Source organism: Euprymna scolopes, chromosome 20 (genome assembly GCF_053919585.1).
Source record: "Euprymna scolopes isolate OS-2025 chromosome 20, ASM5391958v1, whole genome shotgun sequence".
Lineage (NCBI taxonomy): Eukaryota > Metazoa > Mollusca > Cephalopoda > Sepiida > Sepiolidae > Euprymna > Euprymna scolopes.
Genome location: NC_136501.1, coordinates 85,633,683 through 85,658,970, shown reverse-complemented (window position 1 = coordinate 85,658,970; position 25,288 = coordinate 85,633,683). Strand labels below are relative to the sequence as shown.

At 31.5% G+C, this 25,288-nt stretch overlaps 1 protein-coding gene across 1 annotated transcript in view; it reads right to left on the bottom strand.

Moving 5' to 3' along the window:
• Positions 1-4,797: 4,797 nt before the first annotated feature.
• LOC145241517 (ubiquitin-associated domain-containing protein 1-like) overlaps positions 4,798-25,288 on the bottom strand; it is a 48,360-nt gene continuing 27,869 nt past the window's right edge. Inside the window, exons 5-10 of the mRNA XM_080104561.1 lie at positions 24,857-24,971; positions 23,436-23,565; positions 21,785-21,889; positions 10,539-10,625; positions 7,672-7,810; positions 4,798-6,935 (exon numbers count right to left, since the gene is read on the bottom strand). Coding sequence (XP_079960687.1) covers positions 6,760-6,935; positions 7,672-7,810; positions 10,539-10,625; positions 21,785-21,889; positions 23,436-23,565; positions 24,857-24,971 — 752 coding nt within the window. The 3' untranslated portion in view covers positions 4,798-6,759. The remainder of the gene's footprint in view (positions 6,936-7,671; positions 7,811-10,538; positions 10,626-21,784; positions 21,890-23,435; positions 23,566-24,856; positions 24,972-25,288) is intronic.

Below are 25,288 nucleotides of genomic sequence, written 5' to 3'. Positions count from 1 at the left end.
TAACTTCTGTTGAGAAAAATAAATAAATATAGATATTCAGTAAATTTAAACGTGCGTGCGTGTTTGTATGCGTGTGTTTGAAAACAAAAAACAACTTTTGTTGTTAAATACTTTGCAAAAAAATATAATAAATTTAAATAAACAATGCAACTTCATTTAAATGTTGCAGATTGCATTGTTTATTTACATTTATTATATCTAATTAGTAAATTTAAAGATTTTTTTCATTTATTGTCTTTTTTTTCCTTTAGTTTCCGGGTCAAATTATACGGGTGTTCATTCGACAGGTCGGTCGATAAAAAAAGGGGTTTCTTTGTTATTGTAGCATAATCAGACAACCGAAAAGTTGATTATAATTCAAAAACAAAATTCTAACTACTTACATTTTTTGTCAATTTCAACATGTTATCTACCTAATTGTCACGTTACAATTAGTTAAGTCTTCCATGATTCAACGAACAAATAGTTTTGGCTATGTTTGTTTTGTCACGTGACATTTGTCGGAAAGACATGGGAAATAGCTTCAATTTCTAAATCCATTCAAAAACTAGTTCCTTTAATTATTAATTTATACCTTATTGTTTTGTGTGCATTTTGGATATTTTCATTACTGTGACATGGCAATCATTTGATTGGTTTCACTTGAACATTAATATTTCTATTAGTACAGTATTGAACAACAAAATTATATTTGAAAGCAATATGCACAGGTTATTGAGAACATAAACATCAAAATCATACATTTTGCTTTTATCGTTTTTTGTTTGTTTTGAGCCACAGCAATACAGGGCCGGGTACAGCTAGTTCTAAATAAGCACAGAGTTATCAGCCCCTGATACAGAAAGTATTGTTGAGTTATCTGCCCCTTACGGTTATATAAGAACAGATGGAAGCAGCTATTTGTTCTTTTCAGTGGAACTTAGCAATGAACTGTAAGACTGATGAGACAATTACCAAAGTGGCCCCGGGATGTCATTGAATGTCAATAAAACAAAGTGTTGGATATTCATTAAATAAAACACAAAAAGATATTATATGTGTCATCGTCATGTTTTGCATGTGTTGAACAGGTTTCAAAAATTAACTTTGAAATTAACCTATCTCTGCACAGGTCTTTATTTATCCTTCTTTCAGATCCTTATCAATTTCTCACATATTTTCCTTATACTTCATCTGTTCTACATCTACTAACTCTAGAATTTTTATCAATTCTTTCAGTATGACCAAACAACAAAGTTTTCTGTTCTGCAATGAAACCATATTTCATACGAATAAACTTTAGTCTTTGACTGCCTTGATTACCAAGTTCCAATCATGAATATCCAACAGTCCTTGTTTGTTCAATGGCATTCCTCAAATGTACACCTCAGCTTTGATTAAATTGAGAAGTTTTGGGCAGACAAAGTGGTGTCATGAAGGATAAACAGTGACTTTAACAGGATGGGGACACTCTACCCACTTCATAGTCCAGGGAATGAGATCGTCTCCAAGTTGACCCCTATGTAATGATTTACTTACAAAAACTCATTTAACAAATGAATATTTCAATCAACTCAAAATCATACTTTGTCATCTTACAGTCATATGCATAGTATATGTATGTTGTTATCGAGAACTAGAATTAGGAGTAAGTTCGGAAAACCTGACATTATCAAACAGAAAGGTAATAGTATATTTTTTTAATTAATTACAATTATTCAATGAATTCAACATGAGAACTTTAGAAGATGAAGGAGTTGTTCATGTTGTAGCTTAATGTACAATCGCAAGTGAACAAAGTAAAAAAGGAGGGAAGCAAAAGAGACGGAAAGACTCGTTACTTATTTCATAAGTGCACGGTTTATTTATTTTCTTAGAGCATTTTCTAAATCCATCTTTTCGATCTAAGCTTCCATAAAAAAATCCTCAAAGATTGGCAATGGCTACTCTTTCAATTGTATATCTGAATAATTATCATTAGCACTTTCTTTCTCATAAATCCCCAGCTTATTTTCTGGCAAGGTCATTCCCATAATCTCTTTGTGACTTGTTTAAAACATTCTTTTTACTACATAACACCAAATCCATCTGACAAATATAAGGTGATCGCTAGAAAAGCGGGAATTTTGTCAAACAACGATTTATTTTTACAAAGTTTTTCAAAGGCAAATGTTATATTATACTCATAGATACTCAAAATGTCATCCGTGCACTTCACTGCAGCGCCAAACAACAATTTATTTTTACAACATTCACACGGCACCAATCAAAAAATAGCAATCACGCATTTTATTCATGATCTAAGCTGACCTTTAAATTTCCCGCTTTTCTAGCGACCACCCTGATATTTCAACTGATATTTATACTAGTAAACATACCCACTAATATTTAACAAATCAATATTTCAATCAACACAAAAGCTCTACCTATTCTACCTGCCAACATTGGCATAGTGAGTGCATATTACTATCCTTCAATGGCAAAGTTCCATCATCAACTGAAATAATAAGCCATGTTATAGTTCTGATTATTTTTCAGTTAATTTAACGCAGGATTTTTAGAAAGCAAATGATTTTTAATTGCCCCAGACATCTCAGGAAGCCACTTAATGTAAAGACCTAACAAGAATGAAAGATTATCACAAAAAACAGATGTCTATTAACCTTTGTCTTAATAAGACCAAGATTACAGGTAGGAGAAAAAAAGGCAACAGGATGAGAATTTCACAATTCTCGAAAAGAAGATACTAAAATAAAAAGCTATATTACAATGAAGTAATAAAATAGTGCATTGGTTGATTGGTCACTAAACCAAGGAGTCAAACAAGTTGTAACAAAGGAAGCACAAAACAAATCAGACAATTCTGAAGAACGCATGCCATAATAATATTTATAGAAAAGATTGAGACTAGCAACATCACATCTGTGAGAGAGAAGGTGCAGTGAAGATAGGGTGGAGCCAATCAAATTACGTTTCTGAATGTTACAGAAATTCACCAACCCAACTATGACATCATATACAAGGTCTGACAGATTTGTAGAGACAAAGAATAGCTTCAGGTGTGAGAAAATATTCAGAGCGATAAAGAAAACCAATTGTACAAGAAGCAGAAAGAACAATGGATTTACTTCAAGAAAAATTTGATAAGATCAAGAAGTTTCAGAGCAAATTTCTCCTCAAAAACAAAACCATCCATAAAAAGCTCATGAAGAAAATGGACATATCTACGATTTATTCACATTATGACTCACTGGACAATCAAAAGCAGTTGCAATGGTGGAAGCAAAAGAGAGAGAGAGAGAGAGAGAGAGAGAAGAAAGAGAGAGAGAGAGAGAGAGACTAGTTACTTATTTCATAAATGCATGGCTCACTTATAGTTTGCTCAAACCACTTTCTATACCCATCTTGTCTACCGAAGCTCCCATACAAGACTCTCAAAGATGAACAAGTGCCACTCTCTCAATTCCAAATAGTTATTATCATGCCCTTTCTTATAAATCCCCAGTTTATTTCCTAGCAAGCTTGATCCTATAACTTCTTTGTGACCCTTGTCTAGAACACATCCATATTTAAAATGCCAAATCCATCTGAACAAATATTTATACTAGTAGATGTACCTACCAATATTTAATAAAATGACTTGTTGGAATGGTTGTGGAGATACTTTGGTGATCGTCTCATCAGTAGGAGGTGTGATCCTGAAAAGGCTTTATGCAACAGACCATAAACAACCATATTTTTTATTTGTAGGCTTATATCAAAAACAATATAAAAACAATACCGAGATTATTCTTGAACTAAAGAGAGTCATGTCAGTGCAATCTAGGACAGTATCAAGAAAGAAGTGTGTTGGAGTTATTTACAATTTTACACATCATATCTAGGCATGGTTATAGTAATGAAACAAGGACTGTGAAACATACATGACTGAAATTTGGTAGACAAGTCAGGCATAGATTGAAGTTTATTTGTGCCAAATATGGTTAGATTACAGAAATAATTGTGAATTGTGACATTTTCTTCTGGTGGAGCAGAGGGAGGTGCAGGTACTAGTATGATTGCAAGAATTAGGAGTAAGTTTGGGAAGCAGAGCATTATCACTATCAAACAAAAGAAGAATCTAATAGGCTTGTGTGGTGATGTACGGAAGTGAAACCTGACCAGTAAGGACATATGTTGCATGGAGAGAAATGATATGATAAGATGGATATGTAATGTGAGTTTTAAAGATAGGTTCAGTTCTAATGACTTCAGAGGAAGATCAAATCTTGACAATGTAGGGAGAAATGTACAGAACAGGAGACTTCAATGGTATAGTCACATTGAAAGAACAGGTGAGATTTCTTTGTTCAATAGATGTACAACACTTATGGTAGCAAGTCAAGTTTAGGGGGGAACTAAAGCAAAGCGATTGAGTTACCAAAAAGATTCTCACTCAGTTGAATAGTGGTTAAAACTGCAACAGTCTTTCTCTGATTAAAGTAACTGACAATTTTCAACATTGTATCCAGATGTGCTTTTCTTTGAATGACGATAAAATAAAGGTTGTAGAACATGCATGACTGAAACTTGGTGGACAAGTCGCACAAAGACTGAATATATGATTGGATTGCAGAAAAGAATTGTGAATTTTATTAACTTTTGTGTCAGCGGCAGTTCTGAATGGTTGTATACAAATTTCTATCAAGACGATTTTTTATTCATAAAAGTAACAAGCAATATTTGTTCAATCATTTCATTCAAAGACATTGAGGTAGAAATAGAAATTCTGTAAAAAATTTTTAAGTCAAAGTGTAATTTGTAAAAAGAACGCAGTAATTTGATATTTTAAACTTGTGTTTAGTAAAAGCATGAATAAATATTAGCATTTTTCTCAACTGAAATCATAATATACAATTATGTAAAAAATTGAAATCGTATAAAAGTTGTTATTTGAGCAAAAGTCTTGAGTTTCCAATGTACTTTTTTTAAAAATAAATATGATACTGCAATTATCTATTCTTCTGTACAATGAAACAACAGTAGTAAATATACATTATTATTATTAACAAAGATTGATAGCAAACGAGAAAAGAATCCCTTCAGCCATGCTTTATCAGAAGTTTGGTATTGGTGGGATTTTGTATGTCATATGCAGTTGGCATCTCAAATAGTTTGGCCATAGACAGCATGCCGCTTCCTTCATCAACTCAATAACATGCAGGGATACCTTAGGTACAAGGATGCGTGAAAGACCGAGGAAGACCCGACTTTAATGTATACAAAGTGACTTGACTGTTTGCAAAATGACTGGTATTACTCCTTTAGATTGGACTGCATGGAAAGCAGGTGTGTTACCCACTTCAGAGTTCGGAACACTCACTGCACCTTGAATATCAAAACTAGATGATATTGACTATTTTCCCTCTCTTGTCAATTACTCAATGAACAGTGGAATCCTGAGGTTTGTTGCAATTTGACGATGATTAAAACACCTTCAGATTGACTTATGTGGCTTCTCTGAAACTAAGAATTTTAATGTTTCTTTGGCTTATATTTGAATCGTGATATGCGATAGATATATATTCATATCTGAAACACAAAAAATGTCAATTAGCATAAAATATTGATGTTTCAAATTTTTACTTTTGTTTTTTATGGTGCTGAGTGATGGATGTTGATGAAGGAAGCAAAAAAAAGATTATCGGTCATAGAGACAAAGATGTTGTTTTGGAATTTTGATCTGACTAGATCCAACCAATTGCAAAGTTATACCATTTGCAAAGTTATACCAATTGCAAAGTTATACCAATTGCAAAGTTATACCATTTGCAAAGTTATACCAATTGCAAAGTTATACCAATTGCAAAGTTATACCAATTGCAAAGTTATACCAATTGCAAAGTTATACCAATCTCTGACAAAATGAAGAAAAATCATCAGCACTGGCATGGACATGTAACACAAAAAACAACAACATTATCACGGAAATTAAATTCAGGATGGAGGCCATTGGGAAAAGGTTGGATATCTTACTATCAGATCCCAAAATGGCTGAACTTTATCCTGATCAAACCATTGATTGTGTATAGTTGAAAGAAGTCCAGCATGGATTCCGCTTTTTGGGCTAAACATAGAAGACAATGTTGCAGACATATAAATTGTTTTTTGCCTATTTACGTCATGTCTGTGAATGTATTCGTTCTGAATCTATGCTTTTCTGTTATTTTTGATCTTCATACATTCATATAGTTTCAGGTTGTCTTCAACATGCCTTTCATGTCATATTGGCATTACCAAAGTGTAATTAACATGAAATAAATTAATTTTTGAATATTATCTGACATGTTTCATTAATTATTGGTATTATTTGAATTCTTTGGACTATTGTTTTCATCTTAAGTATTATTTTCACAATGTCTCCATCGATATAACCTCAAGATGCAGATTCTCATGTCAGACAGAAAGATTTACGAGTTTGACAAGATACACTGAAAGAAAGTTGGAGGTTACATCAACACAAAACATTGTGAACATAACACTCAAGATGAGAACAGTAGTCCAAAAAATTAAAATAATACAAATACTTCAGACATGTCTAAGTATTTGTGTGCATTTATAAAATTTACTTAAAAAATTATTCAGACTTTTTGTTAAATAAAAAAGAAACTTTTAAGCTGACAAAATATCAGTGATATGTGTGAACATGTTTATAAACATATGATGTAGATTTCTTTCTTTCCGTTGTTTTTTTTTTTTTTTTTTTGTTAAATGGCAGTCGATCTAAATATGGGGCCAACATCATCTACTGCTGCTGCTGCTGGGCCCAAGTCCAAGACTGTTCCGACTAACAAGAGCCTTGTTGGAATTCTTCTCTGCGTGATAAATCCTAGAAACTTGCAGCAAAACAGGACCTGTCTCGGCATCAGTCAGCCATTGGTTAGCAGTAAGGGGACTCTCCAGCATCAGTAAAAATGCTACAAAAAAAAACAAAAACAAAAAAAAAAAAAAACTTTAGACCTGCAATGAATTCAGATTAATAAGTTACATTTTAATCATTTTCATATAATATAGCCATTAAAAATTAACTATTCAAATCATTTTCCTAACAAATAAAGTTATCTTGCTGGATTTTTCTAAAGTCAAACGTACAATATCTACAATAATAATGATATTTTTAAAATAAGTCACAATTACAAGGTTTAAAGCTTTCCAAAATCATATTAGAATTGGACACATGATGTAATGATTGAAGGCATTGATTAAAAGTCAGTTTTAATTAACAATCTTCTGATGGGTTAAATTTCAATCATTGCTACAAGCAACATTATAAAAGTTTCACATCTACCTGGTCATGGTTGATAGAACAAGAACAATCTACCCATATGGATTAAATAGAGTTCAGTTTGAAATTCTATACAGATTCTCAAGTTTGATATTAAAATTCCTATATTCAAAAAGAATCTCCAAAAGAAAGTTACATTGCCTGAAACATGAAAAATTATTTGAATTATTTTAATATTCTAGTTGTTAACTAAGATGAGAATAATGGTCAGAATAATCCAAATAATATAAGTTATAGAACTTATATTATTTGGATTATTCTAAAAACACAAAAATAAATAAAACACAAAAAAAAACTATTTTGTTTATAAAAAGTAATTCAAATTTGAAATTGATTCGTATATGCTGACCTACAGCTTTTCTACTTACCAAGCAAACAACGAGGATTATTTAAGCCGAGCTGAATAGTAGGATTAGACATGATTGCTTTATAAATGGGACCATCAACATCTAATCCTTCATCCACATCGCTGGGTAATGTTTGACGATCACCTAAAAGCCATTCACACTGGAGGGAAAAAAGGAGAAACACAGAAATATAGAAAAGAATAAAAGAAACAGTGATCTTGGCATTCCAAGTCTTAGTTTCTAGGCACCTTAATGTAATATTATCCAATTGGACACCTAATCCAAATGTTGGCCCATTTCTTGCACTAATGTTAAGTCAAAGTGCCCTATTTCAAGTTAATTCAATTTTATGCAATATACACACTGTTGTATTTTGACTATATTTAAAAGGACGACAAAACACTGATATATAAAAATATAACGTTTTTATTTTTTGTAACGGTTATAAATGGATTGATTCTTCCCAGACCATATTGACGATATCCTTTTTGACTGTTATTACATAAGCTTTTGTAACCATCTGAAACAGTTCTTTTGGGATGTTATTGTCTTGTAACCACACCACAGCCTTGGGCATTTTATTCGGCCTTATGATTTACTGGACTAACTGACTTTAATTACACTTGCATAACTTTTTGCTGAAAGTGACCCTTCAAAAAAAAAAAAAAATCATACTTTTCTTTCTTTCCGACAATTTCAAGTTTGCTTATTTCATATGCAGGTGTCTGTCAGATTTATTATTTTCATTCAAATGACCTATTGGTATATTTGATAATTATTATTGTTCTACAGGTGCAAGCTTATGTCAAAATGAGCTTGGTACACACAGCTGAGGTATAAACAAGATGTCAGATTCATAATTTTTATTAAAATGACATTTTGGTACATTTGATACTGAAGGTGCAAAAAATGATTTCTCGGCACACAAAATTTCCAACATCATCATCTACTACTACAACATAATACGAATATTAAAATTTGGTTCTACATCTATTTTACATGCTGGCATGTATATACGGCATAATCATGTTGACATAGTGGTTCCTGTTAGATCACCAGTATTAAACAATGTTGAGCCTGGTCAGTACTAAACTGGGTGACCATTTGATAATACTGGGTGCTGTATATGCTCTGAAGCCTGGAGAGGGATGAATGCCACCAGGCTATTTTTGCCAAAGACACACTGCATTATTTCATGCAGCATTCCCATGATCTCCAAGAGTTAAAGAACTCACCCATCATTCATTCATCCATGTGTTGGATTGGATAGCTTTAATAAATTGACTTCCATTTTAGGCCAAACCTTTATTTTTTATTTTATCTTTTTTTATATACAGCTTGAGTACATGTGATAACAGTCAGAAGATTTTATAATTTGCATATTGCTTTTGAGAAATGACATTTTATTAATTAACTATTGTTATGTATTGTTTTTAAATTCAATGATTGTTTTCATTTTGATATAACAAATGATTCTGTTTTACAATATTGTTTTATTTTTACACAAATATTGTGTGTTTGTGTTCAAATGTACCGTTCTTTAGAGAAACTGACTTAGTTTTCATTGAGTTGTTATCTATTCTAAATTCCAAATAAAAAAGCAAATTGATTTCTTCTTCCTTTTTCTTTATGGTCACACTTAAAAAAAAAAAATAATTTTGTACTGAAATTACGAAAATGTTAATGTTTATCTACTTATGTGAAGAAAAGAGAAAGATTTTGTTTCATAGTCACAACAAAATTATGAATTAAATATTTTAAATTAATGTTTCAAATATTTCAAGTAACAAACTTTGCAAAGTGATAAAAAAGCCGACAATGTGAGCTAGTTCAAAAGATAAATTTAAGATAAAATATCAGATGGGTGAGTTACTTAAAATTAAGATTCCTTTTCCTGCAGAAAATTTTTCACTAAATTCATGGGTTGAAATTCACAGCAAGACAGCACAAATATATTTAACATTCGGACAATGTCAACAAGGCCAATTTATAAATTTATGTCAGCCAGATTTTAGAATTTAGACAATAATAGCATTGCTTCCGATAACACATTGATATTTGATTCTGTCTCGACAGATTGTCTTCTTTCAGTATGTTTTTTTATAATACAAAATGTCTTTTGCTTCAGTTCGTTTGAAGAAAAATTACTCTAGCTAGGAAGACTGTTACAATGGCAACAATTTTAAATAATGACTAATAACTCATAGTAGGATAACTCATATTTAACATGTAAAAAATCATCACTTATTAATAACATTTTGTGATCACTTAGCATGTTTATATATATATATATATATATATATATATATATGTGTATGTGTGTGTGTGTGTGTTGTCTATACATAACTTACCCATTAATATTTTTTTAATTTATTTCTAATCTAAATTTTAATCAGAGAATTATTGAATAAAAATATAATTTTTATTTCAGTGAGTTCTCAGAGATCAAGAGGCCCACTCTTGTGGTTAGCATTTGATTTCTTATTAACTTACATTTATACATGATGGTGCTTTTAAGAATTGGTATTGTTCAGTTTTAGAACTGCTACTTGGACTTTTTAACAGCTTAATTTTCCATGGATGGTTTAGGTACTGTTTTTACACTTTGTTTAATTTTACTGTATAACTTTAAAAACGTTCCAATAAAGTTTAAACTAAAATGACATTAATAAATCTTGGGCAATGTCGGGTCGGTACAGCTAGTATAAAATGAAGTTGAAATTTTTTTAAGTAAATTATAAACAATTAAGATTTAAGTGCAGTGTTTTCTTTCATTTGTTAAATAATGTTACAATTTTAAGACAATGGAATATGAAGGTTATCACTAGTTATTTCTTCAGTTTTGCTTTGAATAATAAGTTAAAGTGAAATAATAAAAATGTACTCACAGCTGTATCTTGATTGTTTCCAGCAACTCTTAAAGCGCTAATTGCTTCTGATTCTTCAAAGCCCATCTCCATCAAATGCATCAATGCCTGCAAAACACATAAGTGTTTTAATAAGATTTGTAATAGTTTTTTATATACAAAATTGAATATGTAAGTAAATAAGAAGGCTGTAACAATGTAGAATACAGGGGTATTGAAGTGATATTATGACACTATTGGTGTCATGAATGCATGCAGCGAGGTGCATATTGCAGTGGGGGGGGGGGTGACTGGACGGGATGGTGGAAGAGAGAGCAGAAGAGGGGGTGTTGATATCTGATTGGGACAAAACAGAAATATATATGGGATTTTGTCAGAAAGAGAAAAAACAAATAATTGTTTTTATCTCATTGTCGTTATATATCTATTAACATGAAAGGTTGTTTTTAAAACCTCTGTTGAGAGGTATGAAGAGATCCAGAGATTCTTGGCTTATTAAGGCTGACAGCTTAGAATGGGGGTCAAGGAGAGAGGGTCGCCGCCGGGCATTGTTTGACCTGGGGTGACTAATCACTCCTAATTTGATAATAAGTGAAGGCCTCAGTGCAAAGGAGGGTTAAAATTTGGTAGAGATAAGTTCGAGGGGGAGGAGTAGAGATCAGGGGAACGGAGAGAGAGAGGTGCTGAGTGGACAAGACGAAGGGTAAGCTCTAAGAGGAAGAAAGAAAGGGTGTTTGTAACCACTCTCTGAAGGAGAGGTGGGGAAAAGGGGTTGGATTTAGAAAAAGGAATTCTAAAAACAGTAGAGTCATAGCCAGCAAACTGAACGGCTGGGCTGGTCAAGCGCTCCCAATTTGGGAGCCCTCAGTGCCTGATGTTATGATGTTAACTAGCCTGTGTTAATGGGAAACTGTGACTTTACTGGTCTGGTCTTACATCGTTTCACTGCTATAGTCAGTCACCTCAATTTAGACAGTAGCTGTTATGAAGTAATGAAATTAATAAATAGTTTGTTATCATTATAAACCGGAGTTCTGTTTGTGGTGAGGACTCTTCATTTTGCAGCAAGCCGCAAGGACCAGCAGAGTGATTGATGTACCCGGAGACTACCTACACAAGGTAGGAGATGATTCGATCGAGAGGCAAAGCGCCCCACCATGAAAACACAGTGGGTGAAGATGATCAACAGGCCAACTTGTGACGAAACAATGTACAATCGAAAGAACACCTGTCATATCGGGTGGAATCCGACGAGGTTAAGGACACCCGGTGTGGTTGGTGCAGTAATGTGTCTGCGTTATAATATGATGTATGAACAAAAACAGACAAATGAATGAAGATCTTGTTGAGATTATAAACTTTCATATTTTTTTGGTACTTGTACAGTTTAATCAAGATATTAAAAAATGAAAATATCAACAAAAAAAAAGGTTATATTGTACGTATCCGTTTTGAACTGAAGATCTCTGAAAAAAAAAATTTCACTTAATTTGATCGAGTAGTTTTTTTTTACAGCAGAAAAATGTGTTTTTATGAGAGCGCGTTGAAGGCAGATCTTGTTTTTTTTTTTAATTTTTGTTTGGAGTTTATAAACGCCACGGGGAGATAACTCCATGTAAAGCGCAGACATTCTCTCTCCATCTTTAATAACTAGCTTTTCTTCCTAAAAATCGAACCTTTTGCTCGGTATCACAACAAATTGTTTTTTTACTGTGAAACAAAAACTACTTGATGAAATTAAGTGAATTTTTTTTTCGGAGAACTTCATTCCATAACAAATACATACAATTTAAACTTTTTTCAATATTTTCATTTTTTAATGTCTTGATTAAACTGTACAAGTACCTTCTTTTTTCAAAATCATCAGTAAATATGAACTTATTGTTTCATATAATCAGAATGATGAATCTCTTTCATCTCCTTTTCAAAAAGGAAAAAAAAAAAAAAACAACAAAAGAATGCCATAAAAACAAAAAAAGAAAAAGTGTCATAAGATAAAAACAGGAAACAATTAGGTCAACTGCCAAGTAGAAAATAACAGAAATTATTTTTCTTATTTTTTTGTAATATTGTTTTTTTAAATATTTTTAAAAAATATTTTTATTAAATATTTTTTTTAAATTTTTACAAATATTTTTTCATTAGCTTTTCCCACCATGTTATTAGCACTAATATAATTCACTTTTTTCTTTCTTTTAATACTTAAATGGGCAAGTGTAAAAACTTCTTACACTTACCTATTTGCTACATAATCCTTCCTACACCCATCTGGTGGCACAAATGTATTGGTGAATAGCTAAAGACGTGAGCAACAACCACAAGGACCTTACATTGAGCTTACAGAATGCACTCTTGTCAAAAAGAATGCATCCAACTTAGATCTACCAATTATATATATGTGAATGACTAAATATGCTTCCTTTCTTGGGTCAAGCTTTCTGGTAAGGGAAATTGTCAACTGCCACAAGCATATAATGCAATGCTCTTTATGTAAACAAATGGAGCTTTCAGCATTTAACAATGCATTGTGATTTCACTTACTCTCAGCAGCCAATTTCAATTCTAACTTTAGTTTTGTTCTGTATATACTAGTGATGTTGGTTGGTAGTTTTTGTTTTACAGATTATCAACCTTTTTCAGGTTATTTAATGCCGAATGTAGTTATTTTGAGGAACGATTTTTAATGGAGTATTTTTGTTTTTTTCAAGTCGGATTCTATTTAACCCATAGTTGGGACCCTTACAGGTACTACCACTCCGGGTCAGAGTGGACCTGGGAGCAATGGCAATTAAAGGGTGGCTCCACACTCCACAGGGTGGGGCCTCACCATCGGATATAGTTTTAGGTCATATCCAGGATCTTTGTATAAAGGGTTCTTTTTAAATTTTTTTATAAAGGCCAATTTTTTTAAGATATGAGAGTATGGTGTGGGGATTGTTTTTATCAAATAACTCTTTAATATTGTTTTCTTTGTAGAATCGATTTCTTACTGTTACAAAATCAGTACATTCAATTAATATGTGTTTGATTGTGAGTGGTGTTTGACAAGGTATACAGATGGGTTGGCTTTCTTTTTTTAGGGGACATGATTGAGTTAAGTGGGTATGGCCTATTTTTATTCTTATTAGTTTGACTTCTTCTTTTCTGTTTAGTTTCATATTTTGTTCTTGGTTTTTGATTTTTGGCATGATTTCGTGAAATTTGTTGTTAGGGTGTTCATTCCAGTAGGTTTGCCATTTCTCTGTTGTATATGCGTTGATACGTCTTTTTAGATCTATGTATGGAATTTTTAAATTTGCATCGATTGGGAGATTTAAGGTGTTTTTTGCTGCAGAATCTGCTAATTCATTACCTTTAATACAGGAATGGCTCAGTATCCAGCAGAAAATGATTTCTTTTTTACTTTTTAGTTCAGTTAATTTTTGGAGTAATTTTGCGATTAGGAGGTTGTCTATCTTTTTATTTTTAATTGCTTTTAGAGTAGATTGGGAGTCTGAAAGGATTATAAATTTGTTGTTTTTTGTTATTGGAGGCGAGTTTGAGAGCTAGGATTAGAGCATGTATTTCAGCATTGAAGATTGAGGTTTCTTTTGGGAGGTTTGATTGTTTTTTGATTGATTTATTGAGTATTACTACACTGGCTGTTGCGTTATTTTGTTTAGATCCATCTGTATAGATATGGTCTAGATACTTTTCTTTGATTTTATCGAGATCATCATAAGTTATTGGATGAGTATGTTTCTTTTCATATTTACTTAAACTTAGGTCGATGTTAGGGGATACGATTTTCCAGGGAGGGGTTTTGAGTAGGACAGTTTTGTGAATTTTAGTTATGGGTAGACTTGCTTCGTTGGAAATCGATTTTATTCTAAGTCCAAAGGTTTTGATTGTATTTTCTTTTTAGTCGAAAAGGTGTTTACGGTTTGGATTTAAAGTGCTATTATGTGCTGGGTTTGTGGGGTTGGCTGTAAATTTTGTGTAGGTTTTGATTTCTGAGCATTGGAGGAGTTTCATGTGCTTCTGCATACAGGCTTTCTACAGGGGAGGTTGGAAATGCTCCTAGTGCTAGTCTTAGTCCGGAGTGGCATATTGTGTTGAGACTTTTTAGATATGACTTTCTGGTGGATTGATATATGAAGCTACCATAATCTATTTTTGATCTAATTAATGCTCTATATAGTTTGAGTAGTGTGTTCTTGTCAGCTCCCCAATCTGTATGGGCGTTGACTCGTAGGAGTTGTAATGCTTTATTACATTTGGTTTTGATGTGATTGATGTGTGGAATGAAATTTAGTTTTTTGTCAAAAATGATTCCCAGGTGCTTGTGTTCATTTACGAATGGAATTTTTTCGCCTTCAATCTGTAAGGATGGGTCAGGCTGGAGTTTGCGTTGTTTACAGAAACGGATGCATTTTGTTTTAGTTTTGGAGAATTTGAAATCATTTTTAGTTGCCCATTTATTAATTTTATTTATGTTGTAGTTTTCTTTCAATAGTGTGAGTGTATTTAGATCTGTAGCTGATTGAGCAGTCATCTACATATAAGGAGCTGTGTATATCAGAAGAGAGTTCTTTTATAATGTTATTGATTTTTATATTAAAGATAGTTGTTGATAATATGCTGCCTTCTTGATTTTGTGGGTCTGATAAAGTTGAGTCTATGTGAACTTGGAAAGATCTGTCTGTTAGGAAGTTTTTTATGAATTCAGGTAATCTGCCTCTTAGTCCGATGTTGTGGAGATCTTTTATGATACCGTGTTTTCAGGTAGTTTCATATGCTTTCTCAAGATTGAAAAAAAAAAAACAGATGTTACGTGTTCCTTATTGATAAAAGCTTTTCTGATATAATTTTTGAGGTTAGTGATGTGGTCTATACATCCTCGATTTTTTTGGTATCCACACTGGACTTCAGAAATTATTTTGTTGTCATCTAGATACCATATAAGACGGTAGTTAATCATTCTTTTGAACGTTTTGCATAGGCAGCTTGTGAGAACTATTGGTCTGTAGTTTTCTGGGTTTGATGTATCTTTTCCCAGTTTGGGTATTGGGATTATTGTTGCGTTTTTCCATGAAGTTGGGAAATCTTTTGTTTCCCATATTTTATTATAAATTTTGAGAAGGAGTTTTAATGGTTCAGGTGGAATTTCTTTAAGGGATATGTAGTGCACTTCATCTGGTCCTACAGCTGAGTTATGGGATTTGTCTATGGCGGTTTCTAGTTCATTGAGTGAGAAGATTTCATTGTAAGGCTCTTGGTTTTTGGAGTTAAAGTTTATTTTGTACTTTTCTTCATGTTTATTAAGTATTTGGAATTGTCTATTGTAGTGGTTTGATGATGAATTTTCAGCAAAGGTTTTAGCTAGTGTGTTAGCAATATCTTTTTTATCAGTTATTTTCTGTTTATTTGTGAGAAGGTGTTTGATTGGATTTGGATTATATTTTCCAGTTATTTTCCTAATCATTTCCCAGACGGTTTTGGGTTTAGTGGTGATGTTGATTTTGTTGACAAATTGTTGCCAGCAGGATCTTTTGCATTCTTTAATTGTTTTTTGAGTTTTAGCTCTTTGGTGTTTGTATTCTATTAAGTTGTTGGTTGTGGGTTGTTTTTTAAAATTTTCTTAAGGCTGCCTTTCTCTGTCTAATGGCCGTTTTACATTCTGGTAACACTAAACACTTCGAAAGGAATAATTGGTATGGTTTGTTTTTTTTTCCAGGAAGAGAATTTTGGGTACGCATTTTTTGGCTATTGTTATGAGTACTTCCGTGGATTCTTCTATTGTTTGGATTTGAAGTTTTGTTAATTTTAGTGAACAAAGTTCTTTAAATTCGGCCCAGTTGGCTTTGTTTGTGTTCCACCTGGGTATGTGGTTTTGGATGGAGTTACTGTAATTGATTATAATAGGGAAGTGATCACTTTCACAGGGTTCTTTGTAAGTGCTCCATGTATAATCCAAGAAGCTTGATGGATCACACATGGTAAGATCAATGGCACTAGTTGATCCGTTTGTTGGATTTAAGTATGTGGGATTTTTTTGATTGAGAAGACACAAGTTATTTTTGTTAATTGTTCAATTTTGTTTCCTTTTGAGTTTGTGACTTTGCATCCCCATAACGTACTGTGGCAGTTAGTCTCCTAGAAGAATGAATGGTGAAGGTAGTTGTTTTATTAAATTTTCTAGTTCATTTTCATTTATTGGTTCATGAGGAGGGAGGTATATTGAGCAGATTGTGATTGTTTTGTGTAATGTGACTTGAGTTGTAATTGCTTGGAGATTTGTTTTGACAGAGAAATTGCTTTGAGGTATGTTATTCCTTACAAAAATTGAGGTGCCTCCATTAGCACGAAGGCCTGTGTTATGGAAATAGTTGTATTGTTCATAGCTTGGTGTTTTGAAATGGTTATTGTTTTGTAGGAAGGTTTCTTGTAAGCAAACAATGGCTGGGTTGAAGAGTGAGATAAGTATAAGAAGTTCATTATAGTTAGATCTTATTCCACGACAATTCCATTGGATAATTTGTTGTGTTTTATTTCTATCCATGAGGATGTTTAGTTTTCCTCTATTTCCATCTCTTTAGAAGTAGAAGGTTTATCTTTTGTCGGAGTTTGTGTCTTTGGTGAAGTGTTTTGCTGGTTTTTTCTTTTTTTTTGTTTGGATCTGGATGTCGATCTGGATCTTGCTTGAGATGTTGCTGTTTTGGCTTCTTGTTCATTTTTTCCCTCTTGATTACTTGTGTTTGGTTTCTTTTTTTTTTTATCTAGGGTGGTTTCCATTTTTTCTAGAATTTGGAATCTATTTTGAGTGTCTATTGTTTGGTTTTCTTCTTTTCTGGAACGTTCTTTATTTGCTGTTTTATCATTGCTTATGTTTTTATTAATTTCTGGTGGTTGTTTTGTTGGTTTCTGTGATAATTTTTTTAATGGTTGTGGATGGAATATTATTTCTTTGTTTGGATTTGTTATTTCTATTTTGTTTCCCCAGATTTGAGTATTTTTCTTTTAGACTATTTTGAAATTCTTGCCATTCTTTAATATTTAATGTAATCAGTTTGTTTATCAGTTCCCTATATTGATCATGTATTTCATTATTTTGGCATGGTTTAGTTGTCTTTTTTGTTGTTTCAGCATATGTGTTGTCTTTCATGTACGTCTCAACTATTTTTCTGGCTTCTGGAAAGGTTGTGTTTTTTTTGTACTTTACTTCTATAATTTCTCTTTCCTTTTTATATGTTTTGCATATTTTAGAGAAGACCTGGTGATCTTCTTTGCAATTTGTGCATTTCACCTCATTTATGCATTTTTCTTTGGTGTGGTCAGGCTCTTTGTTGCCACATTTTCCACATATTTTTATTCCTTTACAGGCTTCTTTATGATGTCCATATTTTCGGCAATGGAAACAACTTAATGGGGCTGGGATATATTGGTCTACTTTTACATTTAAGTAGACAATTTTTATTTCCTTAGGTATTGTTGGCTTGTTAAACGTTAATATGTATGTGTTGGTGGTTATTATTTTATTGTTTCTTTTTATGTTTATACGGATGTGGTTGATTACTCCTTGTTTTTCTATTCGGTTTTTATTTCTTCAGTTGCTAGCGATAGTTCATAACTTCGAATTATTCCTTTCGAAGTGTTTAGTGTTTTATGGGGAAAGACTTTGCACTTGTACTCATGGAAGTTCTTCATTTTGAGTAGAGATTGAGCATCTCTAAGATTGGTTATCTCAACTAGTAGATTTCCATCTTTTGTTTTTGATCATTTTTGGTTTACTTTTTGTGGATAATGTTTTTTCTATTAGGAAAGGTGATAAATTTCCAATTTTTTTATTTTCGATTAATTCAATGACCAAGAATCATGGAAAGTTTCCTTCGTCTATAATTGGAACGGTTTTTCTAGTTTTGAATTTTTGTTCTTCATCTGAGCTTGAGAGGTCAGAGTCAGAGGAATGGTTTCTTTTAAGGGTCTTGAGGGGGATGCATTTGTTTTTATCAGCCATGGATTTTGGGATTTATTTTTCATCAACCACGCTCCCTACTCACCTCGGAGTCCAAAATTGGGGCATAGTAAGGGGGAAACCCATTCGCCTTGATCATGTCAGGGCTGCGTGGAGGATATATTCTTTTGATAAGGAGTTCTCAAGCACAATATTTTCTGTTCAATATGTCCTCAAAAATACATTTGTTCAGATGGAGTGTTGAGTTCTGGTCTTTCCAATTGATTGACCCTTGCCACCGCCTTCTTGGCTTGCCTATTTTTTGTAGTGGGGGTAGAAAAAATAAAATAAAAAAAAAAGATGGGAGTACCTTTAAGTTTCGTTCTTTGCTGTGGTAGTTGGTACTTTGGGTGTAAGTGCTAGGGCTTGGTGTGACTAACCGAATGGTCGGATCGGGCCTCTCCGACCGCCCGTCTAGCCGAAGTAAGGGCCAAAGTAATGTATTGCAGTGCCTAGACTTTTATGCACCCAGGTCTAGGTTAGCTCAATCACCAGGATCACGTCTTAAGGCATTACCGGTAGCAACCCACGGCTAACTGGTTGCCCCATTGAGGGATTTTTACCCTCTGCAGGGGGGCAGTCGGCTTATTCTAGTGCCCTACCAACAGGGCAAAAAAAAGGGGGGGGAGGCGACAGGGTTGGTAAGTAGGGAAGGAAAAGGAAAGGAGAGGGGAAGGGGGTTATTTTTGTTTTTGTTTTTGCAGAACATAATTAAGTTTTACAAAAGAGAATAGAAAACAAAAACAGAAAATCGATGTAGGTGCGTTTCGTCTCAGGAAGCCAATAGACAGCCTGATCATAAAAGCACCAGACTACTGATGGGACGATTCCAAAATTTTTCCCGATTCCGATACAATTACTGATTCCTTTCAAAATTTCTGATCCCGATCCGATTCCCGATTCCAATTCTTAAAATTTATACATATTTAATTAGAGATTAATTTATATGGGCTACTAACTCTCCATCCTAAATTCTAAAATAATTTTGTTTTTAGTGGGTTCACAAATATCGCTCAAAAGTAGAATTTCAATGCGGGTGGGGGGTACTTTTAAATGTAGATATAATTTCTTTTTCAATTTGAAAAATTTCTAAATGTTTCCTCTTTATCTATTTTATCCAGACTTTTATTAATTCATTTGGATACATTCATGTATATTTTTAAGAGAATGATACCATAAAAAAACAGCCAGTGTCAAACAAAGTGGCTCCAGGAAAATAAAATAAAACTCGCCCAGTCATTTGAAATTTTCTAACGTTAAACTGTGAACTCCCTGGGAAGCAGCCTGTAAACATTTGGCAACTAGGTGCGAAAAAATACTTGACCATTTTAAACCATTTGATAAGGGGATGGACAAGTGACCTCTAAAACATTTACTTAAACCAATAAAAAAAATGTAATTAAAGTTGAAAGCGATTCCCCTACAAAAATACAAACAAAATTAATTTTTTTTTTTTTTTTTCGACATTCCTTGTCATATTTGCCAATGCCAGAGTAAGGGAGCGAACCAAAACCTAACCAGACAAAATCCAACACTATTATATTCTACTTTTGATTTAATTAGCAATAATGTTTGATATTATTTTTCTTGACAAAATATTTCTTTAAATTTAAACAATTTTTTCAATACCTTGAAAATAAACTGCATCCTTCTAAAGGTTATCTAGCGAATTTTCGCAAAGTTTCAAGTTTTATTTTGTTTATTTTACACAGATAAAATAAATTTAGATCTTCTTTTAATGTTATCATGATCTATAGAGGTTAGTTTTACTAATAGTTTAAAAGGAATAAATATTTATCAACGGTATCAGCAATGAAAAATTAACATTATAAAATATTAAAAGAATCAGTTTTGGAATCGGAAATTAGGCACAATTTTTACTGATTCCGATTAATCGGTACAACACTAGTATATACATTAAGCTCTCTTACAGAAGGTATTCCTATCAAAGACATTACATTCAACTCACATCTATCATGCTATATATATATATATATGACAAAAAAGTCTGTACTCCAAATTTCAAGATGTTGTCCAGCTTACTGTTTATTTCTTTCCATATCTTAAAATCTTCAATTCAATGTGTGTGTGTGCGTGTATATATATATATATATATATCAATATTTATACATTTTAAAAGAGACAATTGAAAACATTATAATACATTTATAAAGCCAATTTCGGTGCAAAAATATATTTTTGTAATAAATGAAACATCAATTAAATATTTCAGTCAATTCCCCAACATCTTCAGTGAATTATAGATATATACATACATATATTTTTTTTTCGTTGTTGATCGGTAATGACAAATGCTGATAACAGATGACCATGAGTTTTGTTGTTGTTAAATAGAGACTGTAGTAATGTAGTAATGTCTATTCCAAGTAGAGATTAAAGATTAAATTAAATCTTTTGGCATCAAAATTGGCTTTATAAAAGTTTTCTAATTATATATATATATATATATATATGAGAGAGAGAGAGAGAGAGGATGCTTGTTCAGAATTTCTCCATATTAAAAAACAAAACTAAAGAAAAATCTGCTTGATGTACAGAACTGTGACAGAAAGAAAATATACATAAAAATTCATCATGTAGTTTTATTTTTAAATCAGAAAATCAAATTTTGTGGCTAAGCAAACAGCAACGTTATCTTAAAAAAGAGCTGACTATAAATAATTACAACTTGCAAGATTTTAGAAAGCCATTCTTAATATGGGAACATTGGAAAAACTCCAAATTTATTCAAAAATGATTTTCTTTATAAAAATAAAAGTACTTGATCAATTCACATGAATTTTGGAATGCAATATTTTCTTTCCTGCATGGGTACATTGACATCAGACAGATTTTTTTCTTTACTTTTGTTTTTAATATAGGGGAAATTCTGGACAAGCATCACATAATGTAAGAAGTAGTTATTACAAATCTAAAACAAAATTAGGTTAAGAGTTTCCAAAATTTATACTAGAATTATCTGCATGAGTATATAGCGCAATGTACAACAATGTTTATTTCTCATGTCTTCTGGAGGCTGATGGTTCAATCCTCACTACAGGTGATGCTAAATATAAATAAAATTTTCAAAATATTTAACACAGTCATGCGCCAAAGAATGAGAACACTGCACTGATTGTTAATCAACATTTTTTAACATTATTATTATTTTTATATTTACAGGTCTGTAGACATTGAATGTTTAATCTAAAATATGCTTAGAGTAACGATATGAAAATTTCATCATAAGATAAATTTAAGAATTCTTACTTACCCTTGTATTGGGACGGAATTCCCTTTTCTTGAATCTTTTTAAAGAGTTAAGAAGATTACTTATTTTTGGTGGTTGGTCAGGGAGACTGGATGCTGTAGCACCATCCTGTAAAAACAAAATTAATCGAAAAAGTTTTTCAAAGATTGATTGCATTGATAATTATATGTATCTAATAATAATAACTAAAATAATAATAATAATAATAACTAAAATAATAATAACTAAAATAATAATAACTAAAATAATAATAATTATAATAATAACTAAAATAATAATAATAATAATAACTAAAATAATAATAATAATAACTAAAATAATAATAATAATAATAATAACTAAAATAATAATAACTAAAATAATAATAATAACTAAAATAATAATAATAATAACTAAAATAATAATAACTAAAATAATAATAACTAAAATAATAATAATAATAATAACTAAAATAATAATAATAACTAAAATAATAATAATAATAATAACTAAAATAATAATAATAATAATAACTAAAATAATAATAATAATAATAATAACTAAAATAATAATAATAATAATAATAACTAAAATAATAATAATAATAATAATAACTAAAATTAAGTCAGGCGGATTTTAAAATTTGGATCTAAATAACATTTAAATACTTGTCAGAAAATGTCCTCGTAAGTAATCAAATTTTGTTCATTTCATTTACTATTTTCAATCTCGTTATATTCATCATATCACTCATCCTTATTCTAAAATGTTTTTTGGCCTTAATAAATGGTGAAACATTAGTGAAAAAAATTCAGTTGATAAAATCTAACTTTGATTCAGTCCTTTTTGAAAATTATCACTTGGCATTTTTGGAATGAAAAAAAAAAAAAGCGTAACGTTCACTCAAAGTTATCCATCTTTCCAAAATTTGCAATGAAAAATTTAATATAAGTAATTATATACTGGAAACTATTATCATACATTTTGATGTTAAGAGTTGAAGGCAGATTGACGAGGATTGAAAAATTGATATACAGTCCTGTTGAGAACTGGATGCGGATATGCAGTTCTGGTGAGAATTGAAGCTAGATATGCAATTCAGTTGAGAGCTTGATGCAAATATGTAGTTCTGTTAAGAACTGAAATTAGATTGTTTAATTGTAGACTGATAGTGCATATACAGCTTTGTTGAGAAGTGCAAGTACATATGCAGTTCTATTGTTTCAAAACAATTGTCTTATCAAACTATTCCTAATTATTAACAAGAAAAATTAACAACGTCATGTTTCAGTTCTTACATATAATCTTTACTCGTAGTATCTATCAGTATCTATCTGGCATTGCTCAAAAGTATTTTTTATAAACAATTTGCTATTTTTTATTAAATTTTCCATTTTTTTAAAAATATTTTTTTTTTACAAAGGGAAATAACTGTATTAACGAATACAGAGTTATGTTCCTATTTTTTAAGATGGTGTCCAATATGTAAATAATTCTGATTCAGTAAAATTATTTCCTGGTAGGGATTCAATGAAATCACATTTCATTTTTCTTAACAGCATACTGCAACAATGTACTAAAAAAATTAAATATTGATTTTCTAGGAAAAAAGCTATTAATGCCAAAAACCGAGAAGCAGACTGGCTTTACTTTATATATTAGATTTTGTAGTTACCTCTTTACTTTCTTCTCCATAATCTCCTGTTGCTTCTTCTACTTCTTCCTCTTCATCACTCAAAGGAGCATCAATATCAGGATCAGATTCATGTGTCAGTAACCAATCCATCGCTAACAGAAAATTCATTCTAGCGGAAAAATAAAAAAAATTAAAGTTTTGTTTCCAGATAAAAAAGTGACAGTCTTCATAAAACTAAAAGATTAAAAAAGGAAATTTATTTTTATATCTTTCTTCTTTGCATGTCTTTGAAGTATGAGGTCATATGACAGCTTTTCACATTTTTATACAGTCCTTTGCATTATTGTTGCATTCTGCATTAGTTTGGCAGTAGAGGGCAGATAAGGCAGTGTTGCACTACTAGTTCAATCATCGCTACAGGCGATAATAATTAAGAATAATATAATTAAATAACAATTCTACATAATCAACTATATATATAAAAGCGAAAATGTGTGTGTGTATGTTCACTTTTTGTGTATGTCCAAGATGGGCTTTTTTTCGAGAAGCAGTCGGTCAGCTCACAACTTCTTAAAACTTTTTATATCACATGTAAATCATAATATATACGAGTTAACGGAGGTCGCCTGTCTGTTTAATTTGCACGACTTCGAAAAGATAAATATTCAACATTTTTTGCTCGTCGCATGTGGATTAGGCTTTTTCGTATAATAAAAGTGGCACTAATTCTGACGGTATTTTTCCGGTCACGATTGCCGGAAATGTCCAAAAGCAATCAGATTTGATCAATGTGGAAATATTTTCCTTATAACAAACATTTACTATTCAATTTGGACAATCCCCTTTTTATGGGGAGCTGCCCCCCCCCCCCAACATCTTGGGGAAATAAAAAAGTGTTCCCACAGTAAATAAAATACTATTCCGTAGTCAAAGTTGACCTCATTAAGTCATTAAAACGTGCACCTGCCAATTCTAAATAGTTAAATAAATTCAAACGTGTTTCTGTTAGTATTTCGTGGTGGCCCAATGGTTAACGTCGCACGTTTCTTTTTTCACACTTTAATTTACAACTTTGCCTCAAGGGCTCGGGTTCGATCCTCATACTTACCTACCAAAACTTTTTTTATTTTCAACAGCAGCATTTTAAGTCTTCAAAATATTTTGTTTCATAATGAACATGCTTTCACATGCAATAATAAAGAATAATCTACAGAATATATTTGAGGAGTTTTGAACAAATAAAGTGATAAAAATCTTAACATTATTAAACAGCCACTTTCATAACTTAATTTTTAGTTACCTGTATAAGTAATATGAAATTTTACTTAAAGCTATAAATTAATGACATATTTAATTGTATAAATTAAAATTAAATATTTAATTGTATAATGAGCATGAAATTTTTAACTGAATAAATGGACATAAAATTTGATAGATTTAATAAGAGAAAATGAACTTACTTATTAAGACACAAAGCTTTTCGTGCTCTGTTAGTTGGAAATCCCATATCTGTCAGTTTTTTTAATGCAGTTTCATCTATTTTGGAGGCACTTGGTACATACTGGTTACTGATTTCTGAAAAGAACAAAATGATATCATCACAAAAACTGATAAAATATTAACATGTTATTAATTTATTTCTATGCGTTTTGTATTTTACAGCATTATTTTATTTAATTTTCATTAAAATTAAGTAATAGGTGATTGTCCAGAATTCCCCCTGTATCTAAAAACAAAACTCTAAATGTACATGCCTGTTACAAAGTGAAAAGATCATATTTAAAAAATTATGTAAATTGATCAAGTAGTTTTATACATATACAGAAAATCATTTTTAAATGATTTTAAGCAATTAATGGAAAATCATATGCATTAAAAAACTGAATTTACAA